An 18,533-nucleotide genomic window follows, 5' to 3' on the forward strand; every position below is an offset into this window, starting at 1 on the left:
CTACGATGATCTTTTTCTACTTGAGCAGATTGCTCTTCCACAATTGTTTGAGTTTCCTGCTCTAATTACTCAATAGGTGTATCATTACTTTGTGATTTTTGAATTTTTTTCAAGCTATACTTTTTTCCCACTGATTCCTTTGAAAATTAAGTCATTTTCAAGAAATACTCCAATTCGAGCGACAAATAAAGTACTTTGGATTAGAGACTAATAGATTATACCTATCACCATAATCATGAATTTGTTGTAGTCTCGTTGCTCAGGATATTTGGCTCTCCCCCGAAAGACCTAGGTTCAAGTCTCGGCAACAGAATTTTTATATAAACCAATTTCATTTTTCTGTAAATCGAGCAATGAGCGTTCATGAAATAAAAGAAAAAATAATAAGGGTGCTTGAAAATCATGAACCATTATGTAACAACAAAAATTATAAGGCGTTAACCTTTGCGAGAGTTTTTCCAAACCATTATATTTTGTTTCAAGTTATTTTAATAAAAAAATTTAAAACTTATTTTTAGCATTTTTAGTTTTCAATTTAGATTTGATTCGGTTTCAATTTTGCTTTGGTTTTTTTATCATTTTAATCGGTTCTAAAATTGTTTGTGCAAGATGGTTCAGTTCTCTAACCAAAAATAAAAATTTGGTTATTTTAACTTCGATTCGGCTCGACGGTTATGTTTGGTTCAACAGTTTTTCTGAAAAGTCCTACTCATTGCACCCTTATTAATTCTCTCAAACTCTATGAAAACTCAAAAGTCCCCTTTGTATTATTTGAAACTTAAAACCCGAATGCAACCAGAAAAATACTACAATACCACAAATCATTTTATCAAAAATGCATTCAATGCCATGGAAACTCAAAATTACGTTTTGTGCTTTTTAGAGATTAAAATACGAACGCGTCCTATGCTAGGAAAATACCACAATACAACAAATTTTATCGATAACGCATCCAATGCAAGTAAATATTTGTTTGGATTATAAATTACAAGAAATGAAACCTAGACTAATTCAAGCACGAAAATGCATTTTGCATTACCTTGTGTGTAAACCATGCATATGTGGTTGATTCTTCATGATTATAACATATTTTATTCATCCCTTACAAAAATAGTGGGTTAAATATATTTCTGTTCCCTATAAATTATCAAATTTTATTTTTGGTTCCTATAAAAAATGACATATTTTGGTCCCTACAAACTTATTATGCATTTAGTTTTAGTCACTGTTGTTAAATCAATGTGTATTTTTGAATGATTTTTTTAAATACATGTTTAGTACGTTATAAAAAGTTCCTTGAATAAAAAGGAACTCAAAATTTGATTTCTAAGTCGAGAATTTCATCATGTTTATCATTATCTTTTAAAATTTAAAAATTTCATATTTAGTTCTTCTCATTTTAAAAAATTCTAAAATTTGATAAATAAATATTTTACAGTATCTAAACATTTAAGAAAACATTATTCAAAAAAATAAAGTTAAAGGTGCAACGGAACTTTCGCAATGGAACAAAGTTACTTATATGCAGAAACACAAAAATTTAACAGTGTGCATGGCAACCATGGAAGCTGCCCGTCTAGTTAATGATACAACAGCCGCAAGATCTTTTCTCGATGCACAGCGGGAGTATAATAAGATTCTGATTCGGGAGGAAATTTTTTGGAAGCAACGTTCTAAAATGCATTGGTTACGGCACGGTGATTCGAACTCAATTTTTTTTCACAGGTCTGCCACGGTGCGAAAGAAGTTCAAGCATATTGACATGTTATTAGATGATGCTGGTAGTGAGGTTAATGGACAGGATGGATTATGTCAAGTTGCCAAGTCTTACTTTGAGAAGTTGTTTGAAGTCAAGCATGGAAGTTATGATCCGGTGTTGAATTGTATACAACCGGTAATATCGCAGGGTGATAATAACAGATTGATATCCCAAATTTCCAAAGAAGAACTGTATGAGGCTCTTCTACAAATGCATCCAGATAAATCTCCGGGTCCCGATGGTTTCAATCCAGCTTTCTATCAGAATTTTTGGGATTTATGTGGTGATGATATTTTCCTGGCAGCAGTTAATTGGTTGGATAGGGGTTTTTTCCCGGCGGAGCTAAATGAAATGAATATTTGTCTTATTCCTAAATGTGCAAAGCCTAAAGACATGAAGGAACTCCGTCCCATCTCTCTCTGCAACGTAGTCTACAAGATAGTTGCTAAAGTTTTGGCAAACCGTTTGAAACTCGTTTTAGACAAGTGTGTGTCGGAGGAACAATCGACTTTTGTCGAAGGGCGATCTATCCTGGACAACGCTATGGTGGCTACAGAAATCATCCATGCTCTTAAGAAGAAGACCAGTGGTAACATAGCTCACTTGGCTCTAAAAATTGATATCAGTAAAGCATACGATAGAGTTGATTGGGGCTTTCTTCGAGGCATCCTTCTCTGTATGGGATTTCATGAGAAATGGATTCATTGGCTAATGATGTGTGTGACTTCGGTACATTATTCTGTTCTTGTTAACCCTGATAGAGTTGGACCCATTATTCCAGGAAGAGGGCTGAGACAGGGAGATCCTTTGTCGCCTTATCTTTTCATTCTCGTCTCTGAAGGGCTTTCCGCTCTCATTAGAGGAGCCGTCTCACGTGGTGATATTCATGGGGCACATATCTGCAGGGGGCACCAAGTGTGTCCCACTTGCTTTTTGCTGACGACTATTTTTTATTTTGCAGGGTTAATCTTGTGGAGGTTACTAATCTTATGGAGATCCTTAATACTTATGCTGCGGCGACTGGTCAGGAGATTAATCTTTCAAAATCTAAAGTTTACTTTAGCCGTAATATTAGTGTACCAGCACAGGAGGATTTGGCCAAGGTAATGGGGTGAGGCACGTGTTGGGTACAGGAACCTACTTGGGCTTACCGTCCATGATTGGTAGAAGTAAGAAGGCGACGTTCTCTTTTCTCAAAGACAGGGTTTGGAAAAGAATTAATTCTTGGAGTGGTAGGTCGTTATCTAAAGCAGGGAAGGAAATTATGATTAAATCAGTACTTCAGTCGATCCCGACCTATATTATGAGTCTTTATTTGATCCCAGATGGAGTAGTGAAAGATATTGAAAAAATGCTGAATTCTTTTTGGTGGGGGGTGGTCGTAATAACAAAGGTATCAGGTGGATGTCATGGGAGAGGATGACCTGCTTAAAGAGTGAAGGAGGTATGGGATTTAGGGATTTCAAAGCGTTTAATATGGCTATGATTGCAAAACAAGGGTGGAATTTCGTGACGAGACCTACCTCTCTTGTGGCTAGAATCTTCAAAGCAAGGTATTTCCCTCGATCCTCTTTTCTTGATTCCAAGATTGGAAATAACCCAAGTTGTGTGTGGAGGAGTTTGTGGAGGGCAAAGGATGTGCTTAAGTTGGGTAGTAGGTGGAGTATTGGAGATGGGAGTAGCATTAAGGTTATGCATGAACCGTGGCTCCGAGAGAAGGGAAGTTGGTGGTTTAATGGTCCCCAGAAGCAAGATGTGTATGATCTTTTTGTCAAAGATCTTATGCGACCCGAAGAAAAACAATGGGATGTGGGGAAGGTGTATCAAGTTTTCGATAGGATGGATGCCGAAACTATTCTTAAAACTCCTTTGATGGAGGATGTGGAAGTAGATAGGATGATTTGGCAAGAGGAGAAAAATGGTGAATATAGTGTGAAATCGGGATATAGACTATGGCGAAGGATGCAAAATAACACTCGTCACTATGGCATTGAAGGTAATTGGAACCATCTTTAGAGTATTTTAGCACCACCTAGAGCTAAGCATTTGTTATGGAGGATATGTAGGGATTGCCTCCCGACCCGTTCAAAACTCCAACACCATCATGTCCAATGCCCGATCTTGTGTCCTTGGTGTGAATTAGAAGATGAAGATGAATGGCATATGTTTTTCGGGTGCTTTTCTACTAGTCAAAGTTGGCGGGGAGCAGGTTTGTCATCCTTAATTGAACCCCGTTTACATACTTTTCATGATGCTAAATCCCTTATTTTGGATGTCTATAGTCGTGAGGACTGTAGGGATGCGGGTAGATTTGCGGTTTTGCTTGAGACTCTTTGGAGAAGTAGGAATAATGTGGTGTGGCAAGATACCCGTGAAGATGCTATGCAGATTGGTTTACAAGCCTATCACAATTGGTACGATTGGTTTCTAGCCAGAGAGAAGCATGAGCCTACCGTTACTACTAATAGTTCAGAGGGTTGGATTCCGCCTACGGCTAATCAAGTGAAGTGTAATATTGACGCAGCTTTCAATAAGGTATGTGGTTCTACCAATAGAGGTTGGTGCTTTAGGGACCATTTGGGGAGATTTATCACAGGAGGGGTGGCTTGGGATATGGGTTCTCTTTCCGTCATTGAAGCTGAAGCCACCGCTTTGAAGGAAGCAGTTCAGAATGCCATCTCCCTTCATTTATCCCATGTTATTTTTGAAAGCGATTGTCAAATTGTAACTAAAGCTATTCATACTACAATTGTAGGTAACTCTGAATTTAGCCTTATTATTAGAACTATTCAGAACTTGTTGCTTCTTTTTCCGAACTTTGAGGTAAAGTTCGTTAAACGCCAAGCGAATTCGGTTGCCCATACTTTAGCTAAGGCGGCCAATTCTTGGTCTAGGCGTAGTTTCTTTAATATGGTACCTCGTTGTATTGATCTTTGTTTAAGGAATGAAAGTCGTTAAGTTTGTTGCTGTAAAAAAAAAAGGTATATCATAAACATGTTACTTGTTTATAAGTGAGGACACATCTATTTTATGGAGATCAATAAAAACATATCATAACAGCAATTATCAAATCACGCATAACTTTTAACATATCACAGGACAAGTAGAGAATATGTTTAGTTAAGGTCCTTGATTCAACACATACACAAGAATTATGGTTTATCTTTTAAAACAATGGTTGCAATAATTATTTATAAAGATAATACTACATATATTGCTTAGTTGAAATATGAGTTTCACTCATGATCTTCAAAAGAGTGATGATATAAACATTCAACAGATTCATTTGTGTAATAATCTAAAAAAATCTTTTCACAAAATCACTTCCAAATAAAACTTTTGAGCAACTAATACTTTGTTGCCTCCGACATATCTAGTTTACAGGGAGAAATAACTATATTATGTAATTTTTCATAACATTAAAAAAAATTTGGCTAAATTTTTCCTAATAATATTTTAATGAGACATTATCTTCGATGGACATCAAGGAGAATGTTATAAATAACTTGATTATAAATACTCATCCATAAATGAATTCTATATTGTTTTTCATTTAATGCAAGTGTGTCGTCAAGTGTGCGTGTGTGATCTATCGGTGAAACGCTTGGGTCCTGAGAGTGTGCTCCTCTCAAGATCTCAAGTTCGAAGCCCGCTAGATACAAATTGCTTATTAAAAAAAAAAAACTCTTATTTTATTATAATATTTTTTGTCAATTACTATAGTGTCTAAAATTTCATCCTTTTAAAATGAATAAATAAAATGCCCCGGGTTTAATCTACACTCCTACATCTCTCTACATCTATCAATTGAACTAACTTACGGACAATCAAATAATATAATATACTCTATTATTTTCTTTTCCCTCTTTTAATTTCATAACAAAAAAAAAAATTATTTATAAATTATTTATAAATTAACTCTTAAATTTTAAAATATCTATTATACGATAGTTGTTCAATTTTAATTTACAAAGTTATTTATCATAGTTAAATTATAAAATTAGAAAAATTATTATTAGCACAATTGCCATATATATTTTTCCAATGAACTTTCCGTCAATTCAAAGATTTTTTATTTATTTAATTGTTATGTAATCAAGAAAAATATAATTTTACTTTTTTTATAAAAATAAATTGGTTACTTTTTTTAAAAAATAAAATTTTTCCTTTTTAAAAAAAAATATTTTTGTTTTATCATCACCGGTATAGTCCGGTTCGAGGGATCAGCTCTGCATTTTTAGTAGTTGTTGAATTTTAACTTTAATTTTAACTTTATTTAACTTATAAGCTATACAAAAATGGGTGAGATTCAACTCAACCTTTAAACATTTAACTTTGTCACTTTCTACCGGATTAACATCATCAAATTAATGACTCATCTTCCAATATTTCTAGCATAAAATGCTCTCATATTCACATAAATGTTATTCATGCAATCAATTGATTAAAATCTTCACATGATATGGCACTCAACCTTGTTTCTCTTCTATGGCTCTTTACTCTAACTTTTAGTACTACTACATTGGCCTTGAAAACTTATATTTCTCCAAATATTTCTTCCAATATTTCTGATGTTAGTTCATTGAATCGAAGTAGTTTTCCAACAGACTTCATCTTTGGAACATCAACCTCTGCATATCAGGTTACTCTAAATCTCCTAGTTACACATCATAAAATATTTTATTTTATTATATTTTCATTAGGATATAATGAACAATTTTAATCAAATATAAACCCTTAATCTACTCTAGTTACATTTTGAAGCAACTTTCTACAACATACACAAGTTAATCATTCTTATATATAAATACAGTATGAAGGTGGTGCAAAGGAAGGTGGCAAGGGAACAAATATATGGGACACCTTCACTAAAAAATATCCAGGTAACGTAGTTATGCAATCCTTGATCTAAGGGTGTTCATAAGTATGTATTAGTTAACTATTTCTTCATAAAAAATAATATTTTTTGTCTAAGTAACTCGAATTATTGTTGTTTTTAAATGGTCCATATAAAAAGATTTATTTTACATCAGTCATTCTTATTTTATTTTAATTAGTCTTTATAATATTTTAAAGGTTTAATGGATATGCAGAGAAACATATCATATTATTAAAAAAAATTAAAATAAAAGAGTAAAGTAATTGGATACATAATTGTGATTGGTTACTTACGATCTTCATCCATTTTCTCATATTTTAATCTCTCCAATATACTTTTTAACCACACTTTCTCAATCAAGTCTCTATCATATAACATTTATTGCCCACAAATTAAATATTACAAGCAATAAAACAAATATATTATAAAGATTAAAACAAAACTAGAAAAACTAAAATGGAACAGCAAAATTTATAGACCAGGACTATGTTATATCAGATTAGAAATTATGTAAATGTGTGACTTACATGCATTCATTTGTGATTGATATACAGAAAAAATCATCGACAAAAACACCGGAGAAGTCTCTATTGATGGGTATCATCGGTACAAGGTTTGATTCATATCATAGAGTAGGGAATATTAAAACTAAACTTGACAAATTTAATTTATTATATATTATAATCAACAGTTAAATGGTTATTTTTGACTAATTTTAAAGATTGAGTTAGAACTTATAAAAATTACATTTTCTAAATAAATTAGTGATAAGACCCTTTGTTGAAATTTCTGTACATACAAACTAACAAGAATTTATTTGACCAGCTAAATGAGAGCTACTTATGCCGTTTCTTTTTTTTTTTAAATAATTTTATAGTATTATATATTTTTGTTTAAAAATTAAAAATTATAAAACAAATTTTAAATGAAAATGTTGATTTAAATATGTTTTTTATAAAATATATATTAGATTTTTTTTATAGAAAAACTTCATTTTTCTATTACAGGAAGATGTTGGGATCATGAAGTATATGAATTTAGATGCATATAGATTATCCATCTCATGGTCTAGAATACTCCCAAGTAAGTTGATTTATGATCAGTTCTCTCATCCTTTACTTAATTAAACAATGCATACATCATGTTAATTATTGCATTCATAATGAAAAAAATATTTACAGATGGAAGAATAAGTGGAGGTATAAATCAGGAAGGAATCAGATACTACAACAACTTAATCAATGAGCTATTAGCTAATGGTCATAATCTAACTTTTTATTTTCTTGTAAATCTTGAAATTTTCATTTTCTAATTTCTCAAGACATTTTTGCAATCATAGTTGATAAAAAAAAATTAGTTTTTCAGGTATAGAAGTATTTGTAACCCTTTTCCATTGGGATCTACCACAAGCTTTGGAAGATGAGTATGGTGGCTTCTTAAGTCCTCTCATTGTGTAAGTAACAACTTTTTATGTACTAGTACATGTTATGTCCTCTAAATGTCTGTTATAAGTGTATGTTTCTAAAATGCACAAAACTAGTTACTACTAAAGTTTGATTATACTTTTCTACTATGAACTTTAAGATTTGATTTTCGGGATTACGCGGAGCTTTGTTTCAAGGAATTTGGAGATAGAGTGAAGAATTGGATTACTATAAATGAACCATGGACTTACACAGCAGCTGGATATGCTATAGGGGCGTTTGCACCTGGTCGATGCTCTGATTGGCAAAATCTCAACTGCACCGGCGGCGATTCAGGGACAGAGCCGTATATAGTTGCACATCACCTACTCCTTGCTCATGCAGCAGCTGTTCAAGTGTACAGGACAAAATATCAGGTTCATTTTAACTTTAAGTGACGATAACTTTGAAGCTATAAACTGTATCAAACTCATGTTTATAGACAACTAATTAGATATCGAGTATGATACTAATATAACTTCGAAATCAGATTTTAAAATGTAGTTGAGGTCGAATCGTGCAAGTAATACTTGAGTTTGATCTTGTTAGGACAAGAGCAGACTAAGTGTTTCTATCCGGTAAAAAACTAACTCATTTGTTGCTTAGTTGTTTTATATATACACCTACCCATAACAAAATGTATAACTAACTAACAAACTCAAAACTAACCCATGCCACATTCTCTTAGACTTTTTTGACATATCTGCTCTGGCTGATTAATATTCCTCCTGCATTCAATACAACCTCAACACTAAGGTAGTAGCTCATTTTGCCCAAGTCAGTCATGTCGAAGTTTCTTTCTATAGAACTATTTTTTTCATTTTTTAAACATTTCTCTATTGTTTTCTGTAAATATCTAGTGATCCACATAAAGACTCGCATTTAGTAAAAACTTGTACTCTCATCGGTCTAGATAAACAGTATGCTCTAGATTTTGAAAGCAGGACTTAATCCTTTTGTACCAAGCATGTGGTACCACTACTTGTATGTGTTGTATCAGGCCATACAATGTCTTTCTTAGTTTGTACACCTTATTTTTTCCACTACTTGTATTGCCACTTGACAAATTACTAGCAGAATTTATCAAGTGACGTGATCTACCAATTTCAAGTTCCGCGTCAACATCAGCTTTATCCTTCACTATCCTCGGGCTCAGCTTCTTACCAACTCCGAGAAGAATACGATTGGTGTTCTTGTTACCAAGTTTCTTTCTTTGACTGTCAGGCTCAGGCCCAACACATGAACAATGAATCCAAACACTCAAAAGAAATGAGCTGAAGGTTTGATGCCACCACAAGCTTTTTATTAGGAGTAATATCTTTCACATCAACTACAGGACTTCTATTTTGCAGGAAGACTAACCTTCAATGCCTCATGCCATAGTTACTTTAAGATACCTTTTCAAACAACTTGCACGCACCATGTTTATGATTGTCCTGGAGCATGAATCAAAATAACATACCTTCTTTTCCTAAGTGTCATTTTTCCAATATGAGCCAAAAGTTACCTTTCTTCTTTTTATTAAACTCTGCATAGTTTGCTGTCTCATCCCAAGTAGGAAACTCATACGGAAAATGTCCTATTTTGAAACTCATACACATGTGATTAGGTAAACGAATTTACCGGGATTGTTAACTTCTCCTTCAAAAATAGGGATTGTTAACTTCCTCCACTTGTCCTCTGTGCTGGGTGTCTGCTGTGATGAGAACGACAGTGATCCCTGTTCACGGCTTATTGACAAACCATTAACAATTTCACTTAATTCTTCCATTCTGCGTGCGCTTCAGCCTTTTGCACTTCCAGTTGTTGTCGCAAGTAGTTTACCTCATTATGTGTGGTTCTGTAATCCTCATATGCGCATTCAAGAAATTCTAATAATCTCTCTTAAACACCTCTAGGACTTAGAGAGCCTAAAATCTCCTAAAACCACGCCCAAATTAACAAAACCAGTGACAATAAAATGCCACTCTTATTCTATTTAAACACAACTAACCACCTAAAATGGGCCTAATTGCTTGGGTCTTTGGACTTATGTCTCAAATACACCTTTTTAATAGGAGGTCTACTAACAGTGTCTTTAAACAAGTTCTTACAAAAAATTTATATACTTAAATACTAAATTGCTAGGGTCTAAACTAATGCAGGTACAGTTGTTACTTAAAAGCCAAAGCACATATCAAAAGGGTTCGATTGGAATAGCCTTACAGTCCTACTGGTTTGAGCCATTTTCAAATAGCAAATCCGATGAAAGAGCTGCAGAAAGATCAATTGACTTCATGTTTGGATGGTCAGTAGCTCATTGCACACTCACCCTATATATGAAATTTTGAAGATATCATCACTTGATTATATTAAGAAGAAAAAACAAATGGAGAATGATTTTCTAAAGAAATTTTCAGTTTTCATTCATCTCATAAATTATGAAGCAATTTTTGAGTAAGCTATTGTAAGTGTGCACAAGCACACACACGCATAGCACCATATAAGAGCTTAAAGAATTCAATTCAAATCTCAATTGTAGGTTTATGACACCATTGACAACAGGAGACTATCCAAAACATATGCGATCTTTGGTTGGACAACGATTGCCAAAATTCTCTGAAGAGCAAGCCAGGCTACTTAGGGATTCTTTTGATTTTATTGGATTAAACTACTATACATCTAGATATGCTGCCAATGTACCTCATTTAAACAAAACTATACCCTGTTATTTCACAGATTCTCTTGCCAATGTTACTGGTAAACACGCATTATTTATTCATCACTTAATTCATATTTAACTTTAACTTATATATGTTGAATTTGACAATGGTGTATCTTATATTTTTTGTGATGGAAGCTGAGCGTAACGGAGTACCCATAGGTCCAAAGGTATGCACATGTGTAACTACATAAAATGAAGTTTTATCTATCTGAAAAACTAAAAGTATGAAACTTCCATTTATGATTATATATATTTGCAGGGTGGTTCTTATTGGTTTTATATTTATCCAAATGGATTTAAGAAACTATTGGTCTACATCAAGGAAAAGTACAACAATCCTTTGATTTACGTAACCGAAAATGGTACAACAATCTTTTAGTCTAGTATGTATGTGTTAGTACATGTACGAGAAATTTGGCCTCACACACTTGACATGATTTGCAGGTATAGATGAGAATAATGATCCAACACTATCATTAGATGAAGCACTTAAGGATATTCACAGAATAAAATATCTTCGTGACCATCTGTCATATCTCCAATCAGCAATTAGGTAATCCTTGTTTTTATACCTAAACACCCTTTGTCTATTTGTTTCAATACAAAGATTACTTATTGCTATTTTTCTATATTTTGTGAGTATATTTAAGGATGGGCGTAAATGTAAAAGGATATTTTGCGTGGTCGTTATTGGACAACTTTGAATGGACTGAAGGGTACACAGTGAGGTTTGGAATGATCTTTGTAGATTACAAGAATAACTTGAAAAGATATCAAAAGCTCTCAGCACAATGGTTCAAGAGTTTTCTTGCGAGAGCTTAGACTTTCGAATATATATATGTATCTCTTAGTTATGATAAATAATACAATGAGATTCATAAAATAAATATATTTATTTAGTCTTTTCTCATAATTGTGTTTCAACAATCACCATGACCACAATGATATTCATATATTACAAGAAATTTTGCATCTGAAACACAAGTAATTTCATTCCTCTGGATGGGATAAACACAAACATGTGATAGATTATGAGGATCAGAAAAATACCTCTTTTAAAAAGTTGAGATCTAGTTGGTAATCTATGTTGAAAATGCCTCCAAGAGAACATTCTTCATTGTTTCAAAAGTCTACCACAACAAATAAGTTTCGAAGATCTATTAGCAAGTCCTCATCCCATCAAAACATCGTTCTCCTCCACAGCCATGAGCAACTCGAGACACCATCATTCTCTAGTTCGGGATAAATCACTTTAATGCTTGTTCTCACAATCCATTGATCCTGTAAAAAAGAGTATATTAATGTTAATTTACCTTCCAAAGATAGTGTCTCTTGTTCCATGAAAACAACTTCAAACCCCTGAAAAAGCCATAATACACCACAGATTCTTCCAAGAGTCCTTGTAAAAAAAATAGTATTGTCAGCGAATTGAAGAACGGGCTAAATATACCTCGGAGACCTTATACTCAAGTTGAACGAAACCAGATAAGCCTTTTATGACAACTAAAATTGAAAAAATAGCAAGTGAATCTCTCTGTCCAATATACGGCTTAATTTAAATACCATCTGAGGAGCTACCATCAACTAGTATGAACAAATGACAGTTAAAAGTCGGTCGCAAGGCTGGATACTAAGCTTAACAAAAAATGACAGTTAAAAGTGCATGCTCTAATCCAATTCCTTCATGTATCACAAAAACTCAATCTACCATGCATATATTCAAGAAACTACATACTAACATAATCATAGTTTTTTTTTTAAACTCACCAAAACACATCAATTTTTTTGCATATTAACCATGAAAGACGAGTGAAACTTACCTATAACAACACCTTCCTCATCCATGATGCAAAATTTTTTTTGATAATTTTGTGCACACTACCTATTAACGAGATTGATTAGTATTCTTCAGAATTGGAGCAAAAGATAATTCTGCAACTACAATTGGTAAATCAATACTTGCAAATAAAAATAAATCAGCGAAGAAAATTATGAACCTGTAATTAGAAAAGGAAGATAAGCCAGATGAGGAAGGTGCTTGCGATTCTCATTGATGCTGATTAGGGTTTGTGATTCTCGAGTCTCGACCCTCATTACTACAAAGGCTATATTTTACGGAGTAGAGACTAATAAGGATTAGCTACAATGAGAAACATCAATCCGTTGTAGTCTAGTTGGTCAGGATACTCGGCTCTCACCCGAGAGACCCGGGTTCAAGTCCCGGCAACGGAATTTTCTTTTTCTCAATTCATATTAAGTAGTCACGGAAGGAGTAATATGGTTTATAGTTCACCAATTACTTTAATCTTTGAATTTATTTATCTCCACATTTATATGAACTTTAAACATTTTTTTTTTCAAGTCTGATCCGTGGAGATCGTTGGAATCGAAAATTGAATGTGTTTTGAAAATCTAAGAAGGCTATGAACTAGTGAATCGGAAATTTGGAACTAAATCGTAAAATTTCATATCTAGAACTCTCGAGTTCATTCGATGGTGTTTCGCGAAGCGACCCTGGTTTTCATGAAAAATACAGAAATTAGAAGTCGATTCCAACACTTATTTTAGTGGATAATTGCACGTGCACATGCCCTATCTGTTTTGTGAATTTTTATCCTACTTGTTGTAGGTAATTTTTATAGATATCCACTGAAAATGAGTCCAATTGTCATCCTACTATTAAAATGTGTTTGCTTCAAGGATACAAAAATATATTCCTGAAAATTTAAGGTTGAAAATAAAAATACTTATGTTTGCTAAAAGAGAATATAAAATTGTTCTCTTAAAAATTTATGCCCAAAAAAGAATTTTTCTCATGTTTACAGGCTTTCTAATTCCATCGTATAGACGTGAGAAGCTTTTATTCCCAGAGGTTATTATCGAATTTTATGTAAAAATAATTGGTTACTCACATTCCTACACAGTATTTAATTTTTATTACTATTTTTATCTATAATTATAATATATTATTAATTAAAAAAGAAATTAAAAATAAAACTTTTCTAAAATTTTAAGAGACCGTCCAAACAATTTTTACAAATTCTTATTCTTAAGAATGTTATGCCTGAAAAAATAGTTCTAAAAGTTAATTTTTTATACCGTGAAACAAACGTTCTCTAAGAAAAAAATACAAATCTTTCTATTGAAAAAAATTACACATATTTAAAGCATGAAAAACATGATTTTAATGTATTTACTTAAGCCTTCATTTAAAACTTGAGAATTTCTCACTACACCCCATGGATCTCTCACCTACCTGCGAATTGGAAAAATGTTCTCCAGCTTCCGTAGATGCATCTTCGGAAGCACCCTTTTTGTTTAACATTGTTTTGTTCCGTAGATGTACATACATTAGTTTCCGTAGATGCATCTATATAAGCATTTGACGTTAAACTGGCGCCAGACCCTTCCCCTTCATTCTTCATTTTTCATATTCTTCAATTCATACTCTCTCAACCTCTCTCAACCCTAAAAATCAAACTTCCCCAATAGTGCATTTCTTTCTCCCGAGTTCGGCCGACATTGTCAACATTAACTATCAACACATTCCATCAAGTTCAAAACTCTAATTAATCGGTTAGTTTTCGACTTTTCGAGGTATTTTAGAGTATTTGTATAATCGAGTTAGAATTCAATATTTAGGTGTAGAAACTTTTGGATAGTTATAAAAATATAGTTTAGAGACAATGTAGGTGTTATTTGATGTGTAAAACGGAAAATCAAGCTACAAAAATGAAGCTTTTGAGTGATTGAACAGTGGCCTTACGCCATTATTGAGTTTCAGAACCTTTCGTAGATGCATCTACGAAATAGATGAATGTTAGGGCATTCCGTAGATGCATATATGGAAGCACCATAATTTTTTGAAACTAAGGTACTTCCGTAGATGCATCTACGAAAGAGTATTTGTTTTCTTTTCTTGTCTATTTTTAAATACATAGTATCTAACTCGATGTTATTTGTATCACAATGCATACATTATGGCACACGACCTTGATAGGGATATACATGGGAGGATTTCACATCACGCATCCATGTGGTGTGAACGGATGCGTGTAGTATCTCAGGTCACTGATGGAGTCGTCGTTGCAACAGATGCACCTGATACATCCGCTCTAGTCGGGCCTTCTCCATCTGTCCCAGTTGAGGGGCTTTCTACGTCCGTTTCACTTGAGGGTGTAACACCCCATATTTTCTAATTTTAATTTAATCGGAAATTAAATCATTAATTAGAATTATTTGGTATTTTGTTGAACTAATTGGAGGAATTATGGAATATTGGTCCTTGGGCCAAGTGTAGTATTTAGTAATGAGGGGGTGTTAAGTTGTGGAGTCCATTACTAAATTATGTTATACTTTCATAAAACAAGGAAATAAGAGAATATTGGACTTTTGGAGTGTGAGGGATAATTAGAGGGTGTATGGAGTAAAAAGCTCTACACTTAGTCCTAATTCTATTATTATTTTATTATTGGAAAAATAGAAAAGAAAGGAACAAGAGAAGAGTTGGGAGAAAAGATTTTGATCGTAAAGTGAGAAGAGCAAAGGAAGGAGGAAAACCCCAAAGTTCAAGGATCAATTCAAGAATCTCCATCAAGGTAAGGGGTGATTACTCTAATTATGTAGTATTATGATTTTGATGATGATAGGATTGAATTAAGGGATTAGAATCTCTATTTGGGATGTTAGGTTTTGTGAAATACCAACACTGACATGTATGATTTGATGAATTGACTGCAATTGATGATGTAATATTGTTACATGGTGTTGTGGTATGTTGTTTGTGCATTAGAATCATGTATTTGGAGTATTTTGAATGTTATTGATGATCAATTTCGTAATGGTATGAGTTGGTATGTGTTTGGGATGCATAAAAGCCTTAAAAATCATGTTTTTCAGCTACTGGGTTCGTGGGAACCGGTTTCCATGTGGGAGGAACCGGGTTCCACTGTGTTAGAACGTTAAAAATGGCATTTTTGGGTCCAGGAACCGGTTCCCATGTGGGACGAACCGGGTTCCAGTACAAAATTCCAGCAGCATGTTTTGAAAACTATTCTAACTTTAAAAGCTTCTAATTTTCAAACCGTAAATCCGTTTTATACGCCGTTTTGGACGTTGTTTCTTAAATTAAATACTCTATGATATAAAGTAAAGAAAACAACAATAACTTGATTTTATTTTGAAAACCTTGATTTATTTCGTTTATGGCGTGTTTTGTACATTGTGTGCACGATTTGGTTAATGTGACAATGTGGTGATGTTGTAATGATATAACTGTGATTTAACGTTATATGTGGTGTTAATTATATATGATGTATAGGTGATATGGATGTAAAGTCCGAGTTCTATACCCTGTTTGTATTATTTATTGGGTGATGTTTTACATGTATGCATGTGATATATTTGTATGAATGCTAAAACTAATGCATGCTTATTGGTGATGAATTGGTGATGATAATGAGACGATGTGATACATCGGATTGGTGATGTTGTAAGCATGTTATATGTTGCATTCATTCGCATACATTTTTGGTGATGGATCCCGGTGATGAAAGTGGATCAAAATGGTGGGCATAATTCCCATTGTGTGGAATTTGTGCTGGTTAAACTGTATCTTGGTGATGAAAAAGATCAGTTGGATGGGTGTATCCCATGTATGGTACCACATGCATAAGAGTCTGCATGGTCTTTATATAAATTGTGACATGTCAGGATGAAATCCGGTGTTATGGTTGTGTTGTGTTATTGTTGCATACTATTGACTTGTGCTTGTGATTGGTATGAATTGATTAATCTAAATATGCTAAGTAGGGTGGATAATCGCTTATGAAATTCTATATCTGATGATTTATAATGCTATTTAATTATGATGTAGTCTCACCCTTACTTTGATGATTTCAGATTGAAGTAGCGGTTTAAGCGATCGGTGAGGATGACTCGTAGAGTTTATCCGGTTATGTGGAGTCGTGTCGGTCATGCTCTGATCTTGTAACACTGGGGGTCAATAGTCTTAGAGTTACTTGTGATACCCTGTTTGCCATTTGGATTATGTACCGTTGATTTTGTTGAAGATGTTTTATAACATTGTTGAATGAGTTTCCGCTGTGCTGAACATGTGTTTTGATATTTTTGGATCATTCCTAATAAAGCATGATACCCGACTTGGAGTTTTATTTATTTTATCAATTGTAACATCCTTGTTGTATAATTACTCTGATCTTTATTATATTTTTCGCGGGGGTTTTTAGAAGGGTGTTACAATAGTGGTATCAGAGCAGGTCGGTCCGTCTGGCCAAATGTCGAGTCAGTTGAGTTGCACGATAGTGAATACTGTCGGTATATTATCCCTTGGTACGCGACATGTGAGTGAATCACTGTCGGTACTTGGTTGTTTGTTATGGAAGTTGGTTTGAAACAAGTGGGGGAGAAGCTTCGCTTCTCGGTTATGTTTCAGTTGTAAGACGATTGATTCAGTAGGATGTTGTTGGCAACAGTGCAAGCGTTGTTGGAGTTGTTGTTTTCCGAATCGAAGGTGACTTGAAATTAGGACTTGACTGATAGTTAAGTTGGAACGTCTTGAAGGAAGATGATTAGAGGTAATTGATGAATATTTGAAGGAGAGGAAATTAGGAAGTTACAATGTATCAGCTCTGCTGGGGGGCTGCATAGTTGTCAGTTGAGTAGCCTTGCGTTTCGGAAGAGGTTCAGTTGCAAGTTGCAAAGAGAATTGTTGTCGTAATGTTTCAGAAATCTCACTTCGGCAATGGGATTTGTTGCTCAAGTTATAATAATGTTTGGAAGTGAAGAGATATGATAAGGGGCTGTTTGGAATATGATCGAGTTGAAGAGAATGAGTTTTGGAGTGAAATTTTCGTAAGCAAAACGCCGGAAAATTGCTGAATAGCTGCAGAACTTCGAAAATTCATAACTGGAGTTCTGGACATCCGATTTGAGTTCCGTTTGAAGCGTCGGAAAGCTAAACAGATGAAATTTGTTATAAAAATGGTTGCAGCAGCTGTAACATATTTAATTGTGACATGATGATGTTGGAAAGAGGTGAAGTAGCGGTTACGCGTGCTCTTAGAACTAGACTTGTTTGTTGGTACGGCACGGGATGTCAGTGTCAGAGTTGAACGGATTGAAGGAATAATTAAAAGGTTTGTTGAGAAGCAATTTCAGGAATTAAGTGTACCATTTGAGGAGTTTTGGAAATATCATTTAAAGTGTCGCTGCATGGCGTCAGTGTTGTAATTTCGGACAACGATTGGAAAATTCATATCTTGAGATCCGAGTATCTGATTTAAGTGCCGTTTGGGGCATTGCGAAGCTGACTTAATAACCATGATATATGTTGTTATTTGATGTTTTAAACTTGTTTGAAATGTGTTCCCATTACAAAAACAGAGGCGTGGGAATTCTGGGTTGCTGGGAACCGGTTCCCAGGTAGGGACAACCCGGTTCCCCATAGTAAAAATCAGAGACGAGTTGTGGGAAGAAGCCAGGAACCGGTTCCTGTGTGGGAGGAACCGGGTTCTACTGTGTGTTTTTGGAGGATTGTTTTACTTTAAAAACCCATAACTTTTGATCCTATGAGGAGATATTCTGAAGTCGGTTAAGGAAGCGTGAAACTTGTTGAATAGGAATGCCTACTACTGAGATTGTTTGAAACAAAATTGAGTAGAATGTGTTGTTGAGGAATAAGTTGATGAGATGTTCGATAATAAATAT

General features: G+C 34.0%; 1 protein-coding gene, 1 long non-coding RNA gene and 1 other non-coding gene across 8 annotated transcripts; 2 read left to right on the plus strand and 1 right to left on the minus strand.

The window, feature by feature from the left end:
- Positions 1 to 1,212: 1,212 nt before the first annotated feature.
- LOC131620750 (uncharacterized) lies at positions 1,213 to 12,903 on the minus strand. 6 transcript variants are annotated; one of them, XR_009289267.1, is made up of 5 exons: positions 12,803 to 12,902; positions 12,626 to 12,687; positions 11,856 to 12,086; positions 8,314 to 8,449; positions 1,213 to 4,725 (listed from the first exon to the last, which is right to left on the minus strand). It is a non-coding gene; the product is annotated as an uncharacterized LOC131620750 (long non-coding RNA). The 6 variants fall into 6 exon arrangements; XR_009289265.1 differs by lacking the exon at positions 1,213 to 4,725 and adding an exon at positions 6,260 to 6,390 and having other exon boundaries at positions 12,803 to 12,901; XR_009289266.1 differs by lacking the exon at positions 1,213 to 4,725 and adding an exon at positions 6,285 to 6,416.
- Positions 6,222 to 11,760, plus strand: LOC131620749 (beta-glucosidase 12-like). The gene is made up of 13 exons (XM_058891911.1): positions 6,222 to 6,401; positions 6,573 to 6,642; positions 7,193 to 7,251; positions 7,646 to 7,721; positions 7,820 to 7,897; positions 8,004 to 8,091; positions 8,223 to 8,478; positions 10,246 to 10,388; positions 10,623 to 10,840; positions 10,941 to 10,972; positions 11,065 to 11,167; positions 11,250 to 11,358; positions 11,456 to 11,760. Exons 1-13 carry the CDS (start codon positions 6,222 to 6,224, stop codon positions 11,625 to 11,627), a joined length of 1,584 nt encoding a protein of 527 aa, XP_058747894.1. The 3' UTR covers positions 11,628 to 11,760.
- A 61-nt stretch (positions 12,904 to 12,964) lies between the features above and the next one.
- TRNAE-CUC (transfer RNA glutamic acid (anticodon CUC)) lies at positions 12,965 to 13,037 on the plus strand. The gene has a single exon. It is a non-coding gene; the product is annotated as a tRNA-Glu (tRNA).
- The last annotated feature ends 5,496 nt before the right edge of the window (positions 13,038 to 18,533 follow it).

The sequence above is a fragment of the Vicia villosa genome, linkage group LG7, assembly GCF_029867415.1.
Source record: "Vicia villosa cultivar HV-30 ecotype Madison, WI linkage group LG7, Vvil1.0, whole genome shotgun sequence".
Classification (NCBI taxonomy): domain Eukaryota; kingdom Viridiplantae; phylum Streptophyta; class Magnoliopsida; order Fabales; family Fabaceae; genus Vicia; species Vicia villosa.

Excerpts from the sequence above, each read along its gene's own strand:
- LOC131620749 (XM_058891911.1), top strand. The coding sequence starts at position 6,222 with ATGGCACTCAACCTTGTTTCTCTTCTATGGCTCTTTACTCTAACTTTT. Across the intron at positions 7,252-7,645 it reads ATGGGTATCATCGGTACAAG|GAAGATGTTGGGATCATGAA; the intron begins GTTTGATTCATA and ends TTTCTATTACAG. Across the intron at positions 8,092-8,222 it reads TTCTTAAGTCCTCTCATTGT|ATTTGATTTTCGGGATTACG; the intron begins GTAAGTAACAAC and ends ATGAACTTTAAG.